General features: G+C 48.3%; 2 protein-coding genes across 3 annotated transcripts in view; one reads left to right on the top strand and one right to left on the bottom strand.

Moving 5' to 3' along the window:
* LOC307233654 (uncharacterized protein) overlaps positions 1 to 6,539 on the top strand; it is a 10,134-nt gene extending 3,595 nt beyond the window's left edge. The window contains exons 2-8 of the mRNA XM_080005028.1: positions 324 to 384; positions 1,766 to 1,798; positions 2,228 to 2,260; positions 3,841 to 3,927; positions 4,215 to 4,283; positions 4,432 to 4,474; positions 5,772 to 6,539. Of these exons, the coding sequence (XP_079861154.1) occupies positions 333 to 384; positions 1,766 to 1,798; positions 2,228 to 2,260; positions 3,841 to 3,927; positions 4,215 to 4,283; positions 4,432 to 4,474; positions 5,772 to 5,817 (363 nt within the window). The 5' untranslated portion in view covers positions 324 to 332 and the 3' untranslated portion in view covers positions 5,818 to 6,539. The remainder of the gene's footprint in view (positions 1 to 323; positions 385 to 1,765; positions 1,799 to 2,227; positions 2,261 to 3,840; positions 3,928 to 4,214; positions 4,284 to 4,431; positions 4,475 to 5,771) is intronic.
* A 2,637-nt stretch (positions 6,540 to 9,176) lies between these two features.
* On the bottom strand, positions 9,177 to 15,625 carry fxyd5 (FXYD domain containing ion transport regulator 5). 2 transcript variants are annotated; one of them, XM_080005264.1, is made up of 10 exons: positions 15,468 to 15,625; positions 14,060 to 14,096; positions 13,315 to 13,413; positions 12,942 to 13,070; positions 12,811 to 12,849; positions 12,155 to 12,220; positions 10,523 to 10,552; positions 10,333 to 10,407; positions 10,186 to 10,231; positions 9,177 to 9,634 (listed from the first exon to the last, which is right to left on the bottom strand). In XM_080005264.1, exons 1-10 carry the CDS (start codon positions 15,477 to 15,479, stop codon positions 9,610 to 9,612), a joined length of 558 nt encoding a protein of 185 aa, XP_079861390.1. In that variant the 5' UTR covers positions 15,480 to 15,625; the 3' UTR covers positions 9,177 to 9,609. The 2 variants fall into 2 exon arrangements, with proteins under 2 accessions (XP_079861390.1, XP_079861389.1); XM_080005263.1 differs by lacking the exon at positions 15,468 to 15,625 and adding an exon at positions 14,439 to 14,502.
* Between the last annotated feature and the right edge of the window lie 1,307 nt (positions 15,626 to 16,932).

Here is a 16,932-nt window from a genome sequence, read left to right as displayed (position 1 = left end):
GAGCAGGCACTGGGCTCCAGCTGACTGTGACGGAATGTCCAGGGAGCGGGTTTTGCTGAGCACTGTGGGAAACGCTGTTTGTGCCCAAAACGGCAGCCTCCACCCACCTCAAATTACACCTTCGGTTCAGTTGTAGAAAACCAGTGCTGGTTAGCACTTTCAGTGCAGTTCGTGCAGGTGTTTTCATCAACCTGAGATAACTCTCGACCACAATTCCTGTCTTCAGCCGCGACACCCATTTCATGCACACGCACACGCACACACATCAGCGTCTGAATATTAATGCCTTTTTTTAAAAACTTGGTTTCTTTCCCCCCCTCCAGCATTTAAAGATGATACGATCGCTGTTCCTGTGCCTGCTGCTGCTGCTGCCAGTGGCTGCGGGTACGTTCTGCTTGCCACGCGTCCTCCCAGCGGATAAACATCTAATTGTCCTCGCTCACCTCTACGCCGCCGCACTCCCCCTCGCCACCGACGAGGTTTACACCGCGAAAGACTGCGGGAATGTTTTGGGGAAAAAAAATAAATAAATAGTAAATCTTTTTTTTTTTTAATTGAATGTATAAAGCGCTTTTTAAAAATGCACTTCGCAAAGGGTTACATGAAAAGATAGAAACACGATGGCCTTAAAGTACATTAAAACAAAATCTAAATTAAAGCTAAATATATAAACTATAACTCTATAACGGTAACTGTTAAATGCTTATAATCTATAGATTTAAAGCAAATCAGAAAACACAAAAAATAGAAACAGAAAATACAAACGCAATGGGAAATGGTTTAAATCAGATGGAAATGGGATAGTGGATTCAAAGATGAAACTTCATAAAAAGTCCAACCTGCAGAAATTCAAGGGACAATTTGAGCGAAACACACCGTCGCGAAAATATTGCGAAATAACGCTTGGTAGCCTCGTCCTGTTACCGCGATGCTACCGCTGCTTGGGTGTCGGCTCCTCTGCCTCTCCCAAAGCCCCTTTGTGCCGAAAGTACGATGTGTCATGGAGACGGAGCGAGTCTGACTCATTTTGATTTTTCAGGAGGTGTTGTAATGCTCCTCCTCCACACTATGAAGAATCAAAACTCGACAAACAAATGATAAATAACGCCGGGGCGTAAATGACAAGTTCTATTTCCTTCTGGTGATAACAGCCGTCTACGTGGGAAGTGTGGCGGGCCGGGGAATGACGTAGACACACCGACATTCCCAACGCTTTTCTACTTTTCATCGAATGAAAGCGGCTCTGCAGTAACGTTGTGGTCTGAGCTAGAGCTGCCTCAAGTAATCGCCCGATTACTCGTGGTGGTGTTCATTGGTGTAAAATGGCGCTTCTGTCCCGGTCCCGTGGCAGGAATTTGAATTCAACGCGAGAGATTTAACAAATGAAACAAGAATTGGGTGTGTTTCCACCAGTTTGGTCGAGACGAGTTTACCGTGTGTCCGAAGGCTGAGGTTCCCGAGGTTCAAAGGTCAATAAATGCTGTCCTTCAAGATTTGGGCGTGTGTCATGACGCCGCCATTGACTCATGAAGAAACAGCTGCACGCAATGAAAAAAAGCCAAACCGTTAACCGCAATTATTCATACGACAACTGATCATCAACAAAAATGTCGCGATCACACCCGTCCTCATCTGAACCCATATTGTTCGATCGATTCGTCGCCCTTAAATGGATCGGTCCAAGCCGACGGGTGGAGGCCGTCTTGTGTGTAAAGACTGTGCTTTGGTTTCACCTGGTCCCTGACGCCCCTCTCCTCCTCCGCAGCTTTGACAGAGGACACCGAGGGCTCCGCTGACGGTGAGTCACGCACCGTCTTTATCTGGGTGTCCGCGAAACCACTCATAGTAGTCAGACATCATCTTTTTTTTTTTTTTTCCTCGCAGCACTGTATATTGAACGTTTCCTGTATTTCCTGAACCTTTGTTCAGGTTTATTATATGTTGCTGAATTTGTACATATTTTAGTTGATTTTAGGATTGTTGCATATAATCATTTTTTCCTATTTTTTTCTGCTTATTGCTCTATTATTATGGCCTATTGTCTGATCAGTCTCTCTGGCTATCTGTCTGTCTGGCTATCTGTCTGTCGATTTATCTATCTGTCTGTCTGTCTGTCTGGCTATCTGTCTGTCGATCTATCTATCTGTCGATCTATCTATGTCTGTCTGTCTGTCTGTCTGTCTGTCTGTCTATGAAACATAAGCATTTCTCTTTGTGTTCTTTCTAGAGCCTGATGATGAGGATGCATTGAGTCAAGACAGTGAGTTAATTATGTAATATTTCTAATATTATGACTTATCACACCGAAGCAGCGCTCCTATGACGACTGGTTGCCTTTGCCTGCGGTGACAGTTTGTGCTGAGTGGAGTGTGTCGGGGGTGGGGAGGGGCGGGGTCAGGGCCTGTGTAATTATTACCAGTCCGTCCACAGTGGGTGTGTACGGTGTGTACACACACACACACACACACACACACACACACACACACACACACACACACACACACACACACACACACACACACACACACACACACACACACACACACACACACACACACACACACACACACACACACACACACACACACACACACACCCCCAAATCATTAAATCCTGAATGAAATCAATTAGCTCCCTGGAGAGAACAGGGCTGGAGGACTCAGCCCGAGAGGCCAATGAACACGTCCACGTCCCGGCTGCGCCGCCTCTCACTTAATCAACATCGGCATTTTCATTCTCTCCCGGCGCCTCCACCCGTCACTCCTCATCCCGGCTGTGATGGAACCGCTGATCTGCTCAGGACGGGTGCTGTCCTCACGGAGACCAGGGGGGGGGCAAATGTGCAACGAAAATAGCCAATTAACAAAACAAAATGGGCAAATCCACAAAAATATACATAATATATAAAAACGATTCCATGCACAGGAAGTTAAAAAGGTAATCTATGCAGCATGGCTCTCCACACCGCCTAAAAGCAGATTTCTCCAATGACGAATTGCCGCCGCGTGAATTCAATTTACACCGTCGAGGTGGTTATTTATGCAGTAGAACGAGCTTTAATTATTTCGGAGCGATCATGGCATAGCATCATGTTGCACTTAAAGCTTCACGTGACCGTAACTCTGTTTCCTTGTTGCTCCGCTGACGTGAATAGTCCTCCCAAAAGTTTCCGAACAAGTTAGACCACACAAGCCAACATACGTGTTGTTGAGCTGAAAGAAGCACTTTGGAACTTTTGATACTTGGCGCCCCTACAGTTTCTGAGTGAAGTTGTACTTTTACACAACTTGTAAAACACGGTCCGGTGTCGGAAAATGATTTATTTGACCAGAATTCGTACCTTATCGCTCACGTCCATGTTACAAACGCAGATATAATGTGCACCTACTGTAGATTACAGACCTCGCTGCCCCCCGGAGCCTTGGGCCAGGTGCTCGCCTGGGGGGCCGCGGGGTGGGACGGGGCCCCACGGCTACCAGTGTAGGTACCATATGTGCCCGGCAACCAGATCGAAACACGTGCGCGACCGCTGGCCCGTCTCACCTCACTGGCCTTCGGGGAGGTGGAGCGGCCACGTTTTCTATGAGCATTATTACCAGATATTTTGACTGGCAGGTTAATAATTTATCATTTTTTATATAAAATTTACCAGGCAAAAAAACGGTATTTACCTGAAGCAAAACATCAAGGAAGTGACTTAAAGCGTAACACACTTCTCCCGCGTATTGTAAATCAGTGTACCATCAAAATGATTCTGAAGCTGTTATTTTAAGGTAAATAAAAGTAACGCAGTGTTGCTTTAACGTCCTGTTATCGTTTGTTCATTATTGTGTTTTTCAGTCATAAAAATAGAATCGCCCAGAAAATCCCTGGGAAGCAGCATCGACACCGTTGCTGACAGAACTACAAGTGAAGCAGAACCATCAGGTTTGATTTATTATTTATTATTTATATTTCTCATTATTTATTATTATTCATTATTTTTAGATTTTTGGGGATTTTAGGATTATAAGCACTATCATTTATTTGTATTTATTATGTATTATTATTTATATTTCTCATTACCTATTTGGATTTTGTTATTATTATTATTTTTATTATTATTATTATTATTATTATTATTATTAATAGGGGAAATGTAGAGTTTTAATGTTATAATTCTGGTGGAAGCGTCAAAATATAATTGCCGTTAAAACACTCTACTGTGTCTTTAGAACAGTTCACGTTCATTATCATCGGGGTCGCTGTGGCTGTGGTGGCTCTATCTGTGGCACTGATAGTTGGTAAGTGTGTGTGTGTGTGTGTGTGTGTGTGTGTGTGTGTGTGTGTGTGTGTGTGTGTGTGTGTGTGTGTGTGTGTGTGTGTGTGTATGTGTGTGTAAAATAATAAGCAGCCTCTCCACGGTTGGTCTAATCTTTCCCACTCTTGCAGCCATCGTGTTGGTACGACGCCGCATGCACAGCCGACAGCAGGGGTGAGTCTCCACCTTTTTCGCTCCTTTCAAACAGGCTGGGTGGCTTGCGGTTTATTCTCCTATTACTTTTTTACCCCCTCATCATTATTATTATTATAAAATAAAGTAGGCCATGGCCCTGCGGTACACCTTGTCCCACAAAAACCACACCCCGGTGTTGTTGTTGTTGTTGTGCATTTTGGGAGTCCCGCAGTGGCGCGGCGCACGCTTCTGGCTTCACGCTACGTCAGCCAGCGACTCGCACAACCAGTGTGGCGGGTAACAGTCTCGCTGCTGCCTTGCCAATTGGCTCACTTCACCGAACTCCCCTAGAACGGTACAACACGCCGGCCAACCCCGCGGAGCCCGAGCGCGTCTCAGCTTGCTGCGCTGCCCGGGGGCCTCCTCCGTCACCCTCCGCCTATTACCAGTCCTCCAACTCCACCCTTTACCTTCATTACTCATTATCTCATTCATCAAACAATAGCCTCCAGAGGGACATGCATGGCCTTTTTCTGTGGGGGGGCTACCTGCCCTCCTCCCAAACTAAGACCTGACCAGACAACTTTGCTCAGAGTAAACCAGACTCCAACCTGGCGTCATGACAACAATCTGACAACAGTGATCAGACGGAGGAACAGCCTAAACCAGTTGTACAGAGAGAGAGAGAGAGAACCTCTAGCCTTCTACTTCTCTTCCTTTTTACCTTTGTTTCACTTGCACGGCCACAGCTAAGTCTGTGGGTTGCCTTTCTGCAGACTAATCAATTTTGGATTGTTTCTTTTTTTTTCCTGTCTCTGCACCGAGGTTTAAACTGGAGTGGCAAGTGGGGTTAAAGGGGTTACGGAGCGGAGATGAGTCTCCAGAGAGAGCTCCGAGGAGAAGCAGGAGATCCACCACTGTGGGCGCACGCACGCACGCACGCACGCACGCACGCACGCACGCACGCACGCACGCACGCACGCACGCACGCACGCACGCACACCTCAGTCAACCTGGCAAAGGGTTAAATTCCTCTGCAGGATTAGCGGGCCGCCTCCCGGCTCCGGCGGCGCTCGGCGCTGACTGATGGCTTGTGCTGAAAAAGCGGCTTAATCGCGCAGCAACCCCCTGGCTTGTTGGATCAACAGGGTGCTGCCGGTTCAGACGTCCCACCTGGGGACGGGGCGTGTGCGGAGGTGACGCAGCCTCTCGCGTAGCTGTCGCACTCCTGCAGGTTGAGACCGGCGCGTGTATCCTCGCTTCTGACATAAAGCCTCCCCTAACCAGCACCCCAGCGAAAAGCTGATATGTTTCCTCCTCTCTTTCCTTCCTCCAGCATCTACTCGGTGCCCGCGGAGCAGGGCCTGAAAGTGGTGGTCTAACCCCAGCTCCGGGACGGGCCTCGGCCTCTGGTGGAGCTTCAGCGAGAGGGCACCAATGCACTGACCTCCATATGACCCCAGGTCAAAACCGCAGCATCCTGACCTGCACCACCCTTTTTTTTATTTTCCCCTGCTTCACCCCCCCGAAAACATCACCCTGCCCACATCGATAACTATGCAATGTTGTTTTTTTTTTTGTTTTTTTTTACACGTGTTGTAGTCCTAGATATTTTGTGCCGTGTGTACAAACAGTTTAGGCTGGGACATTTGGAACGCATTGAGTCTTTTAATTATGGTCTATTTGAGGAATCCAAATAAAAAGCCAATGAATGTGGCTTAAAGTGGAAAAGCTGCTTTTGTTAACGGGGCTTATTTAGCACAGTCAGAGCTCTGCAATTTTTCATTTTTTTATTATTATTTTTTTTTAACCAGTTGAGATAAGAGATTGTGGTAATGTTGTCGTTATCTCTTCGCTCCTTTTCAAACTGTATCGTACGTGTTGCGGTCTGTCGCGCCGGGAGCGGACCTGTCCGGGCGGAGGGGGTCTGATTTTAAACGGGGGGCAGAACCCGTGCTAATCCACAGTAAGACGGCCCACGTCTGTACTTCATTTTCCCCCATTCAGCCGCCCGACAACCGCTGTTCCCAGCCCATTGGGAGTGACAGAAGGCCATGCAGTCGGGAGATAAAGCCTGTTTCCCCCCTCTTTTCTCAGCACAAGTAAAAAGGAAACAAGATGGGTGTGTGAGTGTGTGAGTGTGTGTATGTGTGGGTGGGGGGGGGGGGGGGGGGGTGCTGGTCTGAACATCCTGTTGTGAGGCAGCGAAATTAATCGACCAGCGTGAATGATGATGTTCCCCCCCCCCCCCCCCCCCCTACTTTTTTTTTTTTTTCTTTCCCTTTTTGAAAAGCTTTCACTTTGACATCCACAGCCTCGCAGATTGTAAATAGCTCTGTGATGGCTGGAGAGAGCTAGATTAATGCTTTATACTCTGGCTGGTGAGGTTGGGGAGGGGGAGGGCGGGGGGCCGCCGAAAATTTTAGAATCAAATAAAGTGCGGTGGATGATTGGGGGGAAATGCCCACAATGCTCCATGTTTCATTCATACTGAGTGCGGCGGCACAATCGCTGCGTCTCCCGTTTCATTTAAATGGAAATCAATCGTGCCCGGCGAACAAAAAAAAAAAAAAAGACGCCGTTTGGGCCCAGGCGCTTGACTTATTTGTTCCCGTATTATGGGGAAGCAGGTCCGCCGCCGAAAAAGGTCAGAGAGGGATGTGAGGATTGTGGGGTGGTGTAAGTGGTCCGTTCTGCATCGAAATTCTTTCATTTGCGCTTTATTTTTTTATTTTATTTTTTTTTATTTTTTTTTATGACGAACGCTTATTATGAAGTCGACGAGTCGTCTGGGAACGATCACGTGATGTCGCAACCGGCGCGTCTGCCAAAACAAGGCCGCATTGTCCTCCCGCCCTCGACCTGGTCGCTGGAGAGCGGCTCGGGTTGGGGGCCCCCCGGCGACTGCAACCGCTCCCCGTCGGCGCTCCGCCCGCGAAACCAGTCGGAGAACGAATCAAAGTTTATTAGGTTGTAGCAGTGAGACAAATCTGTTGTTTTGTTTTTTTTTCCTGTTTGCTTCATTTGATTCCTCCCTATGGATGATTTTCCATAAGCTCGGCATCGGCGCTTCCTTTCTGTGAGCATTTCAAAGGTAGTATAATTTAACCCAAAAAAACCATTTCATTCTTTTCATTTTTTATCTTTGTAGTTTTTTTTTGTTTTTTTTTGTTTTTGTTTTTTTTTTAACCACCATCATCCCGGAAAGACATGTTTCATGTTCCGCCGTAACGCCCGCGGGAGTTTATTTTTTTTTGTTGTTGTTTTTTTTGCTTTCCCCGAAACGTGGTAAACAGACTTTGAAAATCAGCTGAGACGCGGCAGCCTCCACAGAAACACTTTGCGGCCTGCGTCGCGAATCTCTCACACGGCTGTTCCACACTCACAGGGTTCATCTCATTTCCTCTTCCTGGGTTTCTGTTCTCCCCCTGTTGTCGTATGAGGAAGGAGGATGTGTTTCAACCCCCCCCCCCCCCAAAAAAAAGGTTAAGAGTGCCTTGATATTTGTTCATAACTAAGAAAAAAATATTTAAATAAAGTAAATATATACAGTATATAATAATATAATTTAAAAAAAGATTCTCATTCTCTTTGCATGCATTTCAAATGGGAATTATCTTTTTCAATTAGTTATGAAAAAATATCAAGTATCCTTGTCGCCCTTTTTCTTAAGTGAAATTATATTATAAAGATATTCTAAAATAATTGAACGGATCGAGGCGGAGTTGAATTCTCTCTCTCTCTCTCTCTCTCTCTTTATTTTATTTTATTTTTTAACTTTTTTGGTCGAGGTAAACGCGACACTGCCCTGACGTCGCCCGCCCCCCCCACTGCCGAGCGAGGATCCGCAGCAGTGCTGGGTTCCCCGGCTCCCTCTCCCTCGTGGTCCGTGGTGGAGCGCGGGGGGGGGGGGGGGGGGGGCTGCATGTCACGGGTTTATTTGATCTCTTAAGCAACCCTCCGAATACTTGAGGTCAGAATGGGAGCGTCATTTTACCGTAGCGCGGCCCAGAGTAGCAAACACCGTCCGACCTCACAGCGCTCAGTCTGTTTATACAAGGTTGGGAGTGTGTTCTGAAACGTTTGGAGCTCACGGTGAGACACGGCGTCTGCTCAAGACGTGTGCGTCGATGCATCTCGTGAAAAAAAACCACAAAAAAAACATCTATTTTCAAACGCTTCTTTCAAGGACTCTGCTTACTTCAAATGTAATCTGTGTAAAGAAAATGGTGTGAAATGTCATGAAAACAGTCTTTTTGTTTTTGTTTTTTTTTGTTCCGTGTGTGTGTGTGTGTGTGTGTCGTTGCAACGCAAGGATTTAAGTACTTTTGATACGCTTGGGTCAACCATAATGTCTCTGTGCCATCGACCTGATTTTTATATATTTTTTTAATAGCGTCGGAGAGGAATCAAACAACACAACGTCTATCATTTTCTAGGTTTTAAGGCATACGTGTATATAAGTATAGAAGGCACAGCACGTGCAGGTTGTACTGTCAATCAGATTTCTTCAAATTGATATTAAATCACTTGTAACGTCTCATTTGTTTCTGTGGAGTTTCATTATTCTTGTGTTTATACATCAGGTCCAGCTCCGTTTCCTTTCCATTATGGCTGCTCACGGAAAAACACAGATATTTCGACACCTCTGAGTAATCCATAATTTACTGATATAATCATTAAGGGATGTTGCCAGATGATATGCATGTCCCAAGATCTTCAAAGAAATACAAAGGCTTGATTGGCGAGTGATCAAAACGTCTCTTTATTCGCGGTCGAGTTTCCCAATCGATCGACTTTGCTATTTTTTATTTTTATTTTTTTTGCCGAGTAATGGAAATGAAATTTTAAAAGAGATCAACGGGGTGAAAATGCCTCGCTTTTGACTTGTCAGCGTGATTCACCTTATCCTGTGGTTTTCCACTCCTAACCGGGGCAGGTTTCAAGACAAACTCATGCAGCCCACACCCATGTGCGCACAGGTGCACAGGCACACACACGCACACACACACACACACACACACACACACACACACACACACACACAGACACGCACACGCACACACACGCACACACACACTCAACTGTCAACGGTGCGTTTTCTTGTTTTGTGTTTTTTTTCTTCTTTCTCTTGATGGACTGCTCTCCACACACATAATTCCAGAGACGTCTTCTCAAACTCTTACCACTCGGTATGACCTGGAAAATACACACACACACGCACGCACACACGCACGCACGCACGCACGAACGCACGCACACACACACGTGCATTGACGTGGTAAACACTGATAAATCAACTATTAACCGACCACACAACTAAGAAACACTTGATGATTTGCAGTTTTTATCGCCCAATGAATTGCTGACCCAACTTTCCTCAGCCATTAAATGTCACATAAATATAGGTCAGCCTTCTGTGCAATTGACTTGCTGTTGTTGGGTTTTTTTTGTGTGTGCATAATGCAGTTGTATTTTAATCACAATTCATCCACCTAATGCATTCATTCGCAAATTTACACCATGATGTCAATATTGAAGCTATTCAGCCAGAATCAACTTTTTATTTTTATATTTGACTTGGTGACCCCCCCATTTAGTCAAAATGTTCCTTTCAATGGGCCTGATCGTCAAACATCATCAAAAAAAAAGACTTACTATTTATGATTAACTATTGTTTTATATCATTGTAGCACAAATGATTATACAGTAAATGAACGTTTTTAAGTCACTGTAAACGGAGGACTTACTTTGTTGACCCCGTGTGGCACCTCGGCATCCGGCAGAATTTGTGACCTGCAGTAGAGTGTGTGGTACAAAATGAAAGTGGGTTTGGGGTCGAATATGTCACGACGACAATCGGAATTTGTGAAAATTCACAGAAGAATTCCACTTACAGCTGATGACCATGATGCCAAGCAGGAAAAGCACCGCTGCGATGGACAGCCCGGCCTGGCGGAGCGACCGGTAATCTTGGCAAGACAACGCACAAGGCGTCAGACACACAAGGAGCGGCTGATGTATCGTATCGTAGGGTGTATCACTGTTTCATATTAGGAAAGGTGAGGCGGCACCTCGGAGACCTACCATATGTGAAATCTCCATCCCACTTTGGATCTGCGGGGGATAGAAAGACAGATAGATGGATCGATAGGTAGGAAGGAGCTTGATTCATCTCAGAGCGGAAATTGAGGCAGATCCACGGCAAAACAAAACACGGTACAGTACAGATGAGACCAGATACGGCGGAGCGGGGCTTTTCAGCGGCATTTTTTAATGGGCCACTGGCTCAGGGGCACTTTGAAAGCGAGGAAGGAAAAAAAAGCAAAACCATCGTCATACTCTCCAAAATATCTTTATCAATTTACGAAAAAAAAAAAAAGCTTAAAGGGATACTCAAGTTTTTTTTTAAATTTTTGACAAATTATCACAGGAGCTAGGCTTGTTGGGGGACTGCCCCTTGTTCCCAAGGCCCATTATTCTAAAACCCGAATAGTCCAAAATATGTCCCACTGGACCGAAAGCCCATTTGTCCAACAGCCCGTTATCCCCAAAACAAACGAGATATACTCCGAAGGCCCGTCGCTACGAAAATACACGCTTCTGCTCTGCTGCCGTGCCAGGGGTACGGGGGAGGGTTGATCTGCTGAGCCGCTCCGCCAAGTGAGGATATTGCTTCTGAAAAGAAGCTTCTCACGGCCCGATGACAAATGCCCCGCGGCCCGGGACCGGCCCGCAGCCCGATGGTTGGGGACCTCTGCTCTGCGGAGCCTGACACAGGACGCACAGGGCTTCAGCGGAGCGGTTAGGGCTAGGGTTAGGGTTAGGGTTAGGGAGTTAGCTGTTTCAGAGCCATGGGTCTTCGGAGCAATGGGCATTTGTTTTCGGGGATAACGGGCTGTCGGACAAATGGGCCTTTTTTTCGGACTAATGGGCCGTGGGAACAATTGCCTGGCTCATCTAGTCGAACCCCTCATGCAGCCCTTTGTTATCTCTGTACTGGACACACAGGGATGAAACTGGTATTGACCTTCTCAATGTGGGTAAGATAGACAAGAAGAAAATCAAAACATCGATGATCCCTTTAAAATGAAATGATGCATCTGTAAATGTCACGCGTTTATCCTTCAATACACGTCGCTTCCGCAGAGGCATGTGGCCGTTGGTGCTTCACGTGCTTACAGGTATTTTCTGAAATGAATTGACCCACAGTTTATCGCTAACCTTCAAAGCGCCTTGGACGGGCGAGTCAGCGTTAACACAATAGATATCCGAATAAATAAACGGCTCTATCGGTACAGAACAGCCGTGGCGGGAGGCGGCCTGACCCAACGCACAATGACAACAAATGCATCTCAGGAAAAAAAAAAATCAATGGATCACAAACCGGCCTCGAATCAACTTCACAGGAGGGTCATCCGGGACTGGAGATGACAGATGCGCCCGGCCAGGGGCCGACACGCCGTTGATGGCGTATCAAAACCTCCGCTATTGTAATCCGCCGCGGCACGGCGGCACAGACAGGCTCTCTATCTCCCCGCGCGCAGTGCGATCGAGCATTAATCTGTCGGTGGGAGCGGCGGCGAGGCTTCCCCCCGCGGGGTTTGTTTGGAAGCCGGGAGGGGGCCGCCGCACTGTCACGCCCGCCGCCGGGCGACGACGAGCCACAAAGGCTGTGGCATTAGAGGCATCTAAGGAATATGGCATTTCTCGAATTACCCCAGGCGGCGGTGATGCGGGTCCTCCGGGTGTGCGTTGCCTTCGTCGTGGGTTTGGAGGACGTCACTGCGTGTTGAGAAAAGAAAAGTCGAAAGTATTAGTTTGGCTGATTTTTATGAATTTTTTTGCTTCCCGAGCGATTTTGTATCTAATGATTACAACACGGCTGTTTATAAAAAAAATAAGTGTTCGCAATGGGGCTCACATGTCACATTTCTTTAAACATTTACTTCTCCCCCTTGCCCTCAGAACCAACTATAATTACTCCTCATTACATTCCACGGGTATAATCCCATGTTCCAGGAGTAATTCCCAAGTCCCCCCCTATTAATTGAATTTCCGAACAATTCAAAGGCGTGACTGTCACAGGAATTTCCCCGCGTGTAATGACACTTTGAACGCGACGAGAGGTCTCCCCGTCGCTTATTATTCGATTCCGTCTTCACATGTGCCAGGAATCCAAAACCTCAGCGAGGACGGGGGAGAGCCGGACACTTTTCCTCCGGCGACCCGGTCATTTTGCGTGTTTCTTTCCCTCGACGCCGGAGCCCCTGCCCGCGCGCCGGCTGCGCTCGTCAATTATCGTTAACCCCCCACCCCCGAGCTCCGCCCACGGGGCGTTCAGGCGGAAATCGGTAGGGAGGCGATAATTGTACCTGGATCGGCCGCTCGCGCCGTCGCCTGCTCGCTGAGGGCTGAGGGAAAGGGAGATACGGGTTAGGGCGCCGCAGCACCAAAAGAAAAAGCGCATCATGGTTGGACTTTGATTCAAATGGCTGGGCGGTACCTGGCGGCGCCGCGGTGGCACTGACGCTCGCAGCGGCGGGGGTAATGTCTTGGCCAGATGTCCCTCTGATGAGGGAAGTTCCTGAGGGGAAGTCCACGCCTCTGGTGGCTCTGCTCGCCCCGTTTCTCTCTGTGGAGTAAAGGTTGCTCTGTATATGGGTGGAGTTGGAAAACGCCCAGGTGGCTGGGGGGCCCGTGGGGCTACGAGAGGTCAATCCCAATTAGAAACGTTCTCAACAGGCGTGATAATTTGAGAAAAAGCTCATGTACGACCCTCCCACAGAACATGAACGTCCTCCCACCCGGAAAAATGTCCTCCATAATGCAAAGAGCCATTTTGCTTTAGCGGGCGTAGCCCGGGGGAACCCGAGTACCGGTCAGGGGCGGGGCCGCGGTGACGGCGGTCGAGTTCGCAGAAATGCCGGCGGTCTTCTCCTGCTGAACCGGGGTCGTCTGCTCCAACGCCCTCGACCCTGTCGGAGCAAAACACCGTCAAGAATATTGTCTCAAGGACGTGTCTGGCTGGCGATGGAGGGGTGGGAGCGTGGAGGGGAGGCGGGTGGAGGGCGCGGGTGAGAGGACGTTGTCATCATATAATAATAGTCTTTGTGTGTGTGTGTGTGTGTGTGTGTGTGTGTGTGTGTGTGTGTGTGTGTGTGTGTGTGGGGCCGCCGGGCGTCACGGCAACAAAGGAGCAGCTTCTGAGAAACATAAACTGAGAGCGATTGTTCCCCCTGAGTCCACGGGACAGTGCGGACATTGTCTGTTTACTCCCCCAGCACCTTCCAGGCCGCGCCGACACTCAACCAGCTACACACAGACTGCACACAAACTACACACAGACTGCACACAAACTACACACAGACTACACACAAACGACACACAAACTACACACACTGTGGTTTGTGTCCATCGGAATGCCACCAAATTAATGAACCCCAAAATAAAGCAGACTGTTTCACTTGCTGGGGGCGGGGGGCATGGGGAGCACTGTTGACGGCAAATGTTTTATTTATGTTAATTATGTGTCAGAGGAACAATTTGTGAAGTCTCCTGCAGGTGTGTGGGCGCTAGACGGTAACATTTTAATTTAAATTTTTTTTTTTCTCTCGTACTCACCTTCCAACATGAGTAACATGAAAAAAGCTATTTCGATCTGGGGGAAGGAGAGAGAGAGAGAGAGAGAGAGAGAGAGAGAGAGAGAGAGAGAGAGAGAGAGAGAGAGAGAGAGAGAGAGAAGGGATTAAGCGTAACATAAACAGAGCCTCCATTGTTTCGGGCGGGACCCAAAGTGAAGAAGCTCCTCGGGTGCTTATTTATTTATTTGTTTAAAATTTTTATTTTTCAGATTTTCGTATCCCTCCGGATAGGAGGAAGATGCTCGGAGGGCGCAGGTGACCGTGGATGAATATGGACGATATTCCTGCACCAGGGTCCATCTGTTGCAGTTTATTAGAGGAGACGGACCCAAATGCCTCCCGACCGACGACATCCCTACCGTTTTAGGCCGACGGGGCCGTTTTCTGTGGAACAGCATGTTCAGCAGAACTTCTTCTTTTTGAAAGACAGGAAACAGGCGCTCATTGTGAGTGACAGCGTGAAACCACTTCCGCTCTCGCCGCAGCGCGGAGGCTGACTCACTCGACAGATGAGAGTATTTTTATAAATGTAACAAAGATTAAAATGTTAAGTTTGCGTTTCCAAACAATACGGGGTCTGGAGGGACGTGGTAAAAGGCTAAACGGGGGCGAAAACATCTCAACGCGACGAAAAAATATCATGAGGACCCCCCGGTTCATGGTTCAACTCCGAAATATTTTTGCTCATTTCCAGCCAAAATAGAAGAACCAATGAGACTTTAATTTTAATTTTTCTCCTAATCGAGCCATTCTGCCCGACAACTGGGTACAATCTCACATGACTCATTTCTGACGTTAAGCGAGGCGACGCCGAAGAGGAAGCTCGTTAAAACGGTCAAAGGTTTTTTTTTTTCTTTTTGTTTTATTTCTTTTCGAGCGGAAAATAAGTTGGCATCGAGAGCATTATTCACAGGACGCCGGTCCCGGTGAACACAGTTAGACGGATCGGTCTTGACCCACGCTGGGGGTTGGGGGTTTATGAATCCGCTTCCTTCCCACCAGAGACCGACCCCCACCCCTACCCCCACCCCCCACCCCCCGGCCCCCCCGGCTCTGTGGCCCGTCCCGCTCGCCCGCTCGCTCCTCGGGGCCTCGCCGTGCCGTGACAGGTGAGCGTCCCGTGGAGCGTTATGGGCTGCGACAGCCCATATTAGTGGGTCACGCCAGTCTTCATTTCACTCCGCAGCATATGTCAGAGATGAGGTCCCCCCCCCCCCCCCGCCCCAGGGCTGTGCAGGCATCTCCTCCAGCCCCCGCCTCCGTCCGCCTCCGTCCTCCTCCTCCTCCGTACTCTCACTCGCCGATTCCGCCCGTCCGCTCGCACACTTGTCCGTCACCTTCTATCAGTCCCGCTCGGAAATTCTCCCTCCCTCCAACCGTCCGCTCACCTTAGCCTCCATCCCGATGTGTCCGTGTGTCCTCCACCTCCCTTCTCCTCCTCTGCGCTGCTGTCCTCCTCTTCCACGTGTCACTTTGTACAAGAAAAAAAAAATGGGGGCTTGATGGAGTGACCGTTACATCACAGCCATGTGCTCACCACCGCCACTTCCTCTTCCCCGTCTCACTGAGCTGCCTCTCAATCTCTCTCTCTCGCTCGCCCACCCACTCACTCGCTCTTGTTGCATAGCCTCTGTTTTTGTGTGTGTGTGTGTGTGTGTGTGTGTGTGTGTGTGTTTGGATTTTGGTTTTGTTCCCCTCCTCTGGTACAGATGTATTCCTAGTCCTCCAGGCCCTTCAGTCGTTTACGGTTTCCTTTCTGCTTCAATCAGCAGCGGCCTTATCTGTTTACAGCGAAACTGACTTCTAGTCTGGTGGCTTCAATCCCCATCTGCATGCGTGTGTGTGTGTGTGCGTGCGTGCGTGCGTGCGTGTGTGTGCGTGCGCGCGTGCGTGCACATGTGATTTTGCCTTTGCTGTTTCGTTTTTGTTTTTTTTTTGTTATTTTTTGTCAGTCTGTCAGTTTGCCTATTTGATGCTTTCCTTCCACGTTCCTGCGTCCCCCTTTTGTCATCAGGTTTTACCGCCTCCACACTAAGATCAAACGAGTGGAAATTTTTTTTGCTTTTTCCATCAGGGAGAATGTTTATTCTTTAAATATTCCCGGCAATTACACCTATTCCCCCGGATGAACAAAAGCTTGGTTGTTTATTTCGCATTTGATCAAGTAACTTCTCCGGTCTCGAGTCTGAGGGGAAACAACGTATTCACCGCCCGAAGATCGATTTCACTGATAATAAAAGAAAAACAACTGGGTTTCGTCAACCGCACTTCCCTTGTTTTGGATTGAAGTCGACAAAAGCGGTGAAGGTTTCCCAGTTTTAACAATGAAAATAAACCGAAGATGCACCAACACAAGGCTTTTTCATTATGGTGAATTGTGCACGCACGTGACGCGGCGTCCCCGGAGCAGCGGAGCGGAGCGGCCTGCGACGGCGGACAAAGGCTGCATTCAGTCGTCCAGACACACAAACAGCCTCTGGCTTCTGGAATCATGTCATGTCCACCCGTAACAGTGTTTATCTGAAGACGTCCCAACGGTCGCGGTCGAGGCCGAGGACGACCTTTCCCACCAAAAAAAACCAAACCCACCACCGCTGAGCCCGCGGCACACGATGAAGTTGTTTTAAGGGTGCGGTTGACCATTGAGATAGAGACCCGAAAAAAAAAAAAAAAACACAAACAAGCTCCACCTCGCTCCAGGGTTTTTGTTTGTGCAGAGTGAGTGCAGGGTGAGTGGTGCGCCGCGGCCGTCCCCGCGCCGAGCGGCGCCGAGTAGTCGCCTAAAAACCTCCGTGTTTGGAGAGGATCACGACGGCGCTCTGGTTCCCGGGCCAGGAAAAACCCTCTGCTAAT

Source organism: Zeus faber (assembly GCF_960531495.2).
Source record: "Zeus faber genome assembly, chromosome: 8".
NCBI lineage: Eukaryota > Metazoa > Chordata > Actinopteri > Zeiformes > Zeidae > Zeus > Zeus faber.
Note: the sequence above shows the minus strand (reverse complement) of the source record. Positions and strands in the feature narration are given on the sequence as shown.

Coding starts and splice junctions, on each gene's coding strand:
- fxyd5 (XM_080005263.1), bottom strand. CDS start 14,477: ATGCTGTTCCACAGAAAACGGCCCCGTCGGCCTAAAACG. Junction 12,850..12,941: donor TGCCACCGCGGCGCCGCCAG/GTACCGCCCAGC, acceptor CCTTTCCCTCAG/CCCTCAGCGAGCAGGCGACG. Junction 10,232..10,332: donor TGGCATCATGGTCATCAGCT/GTAAGTGGAATT, acceptor ACTCTACTGCAG/GTCACAAATTCTGCCGGATG.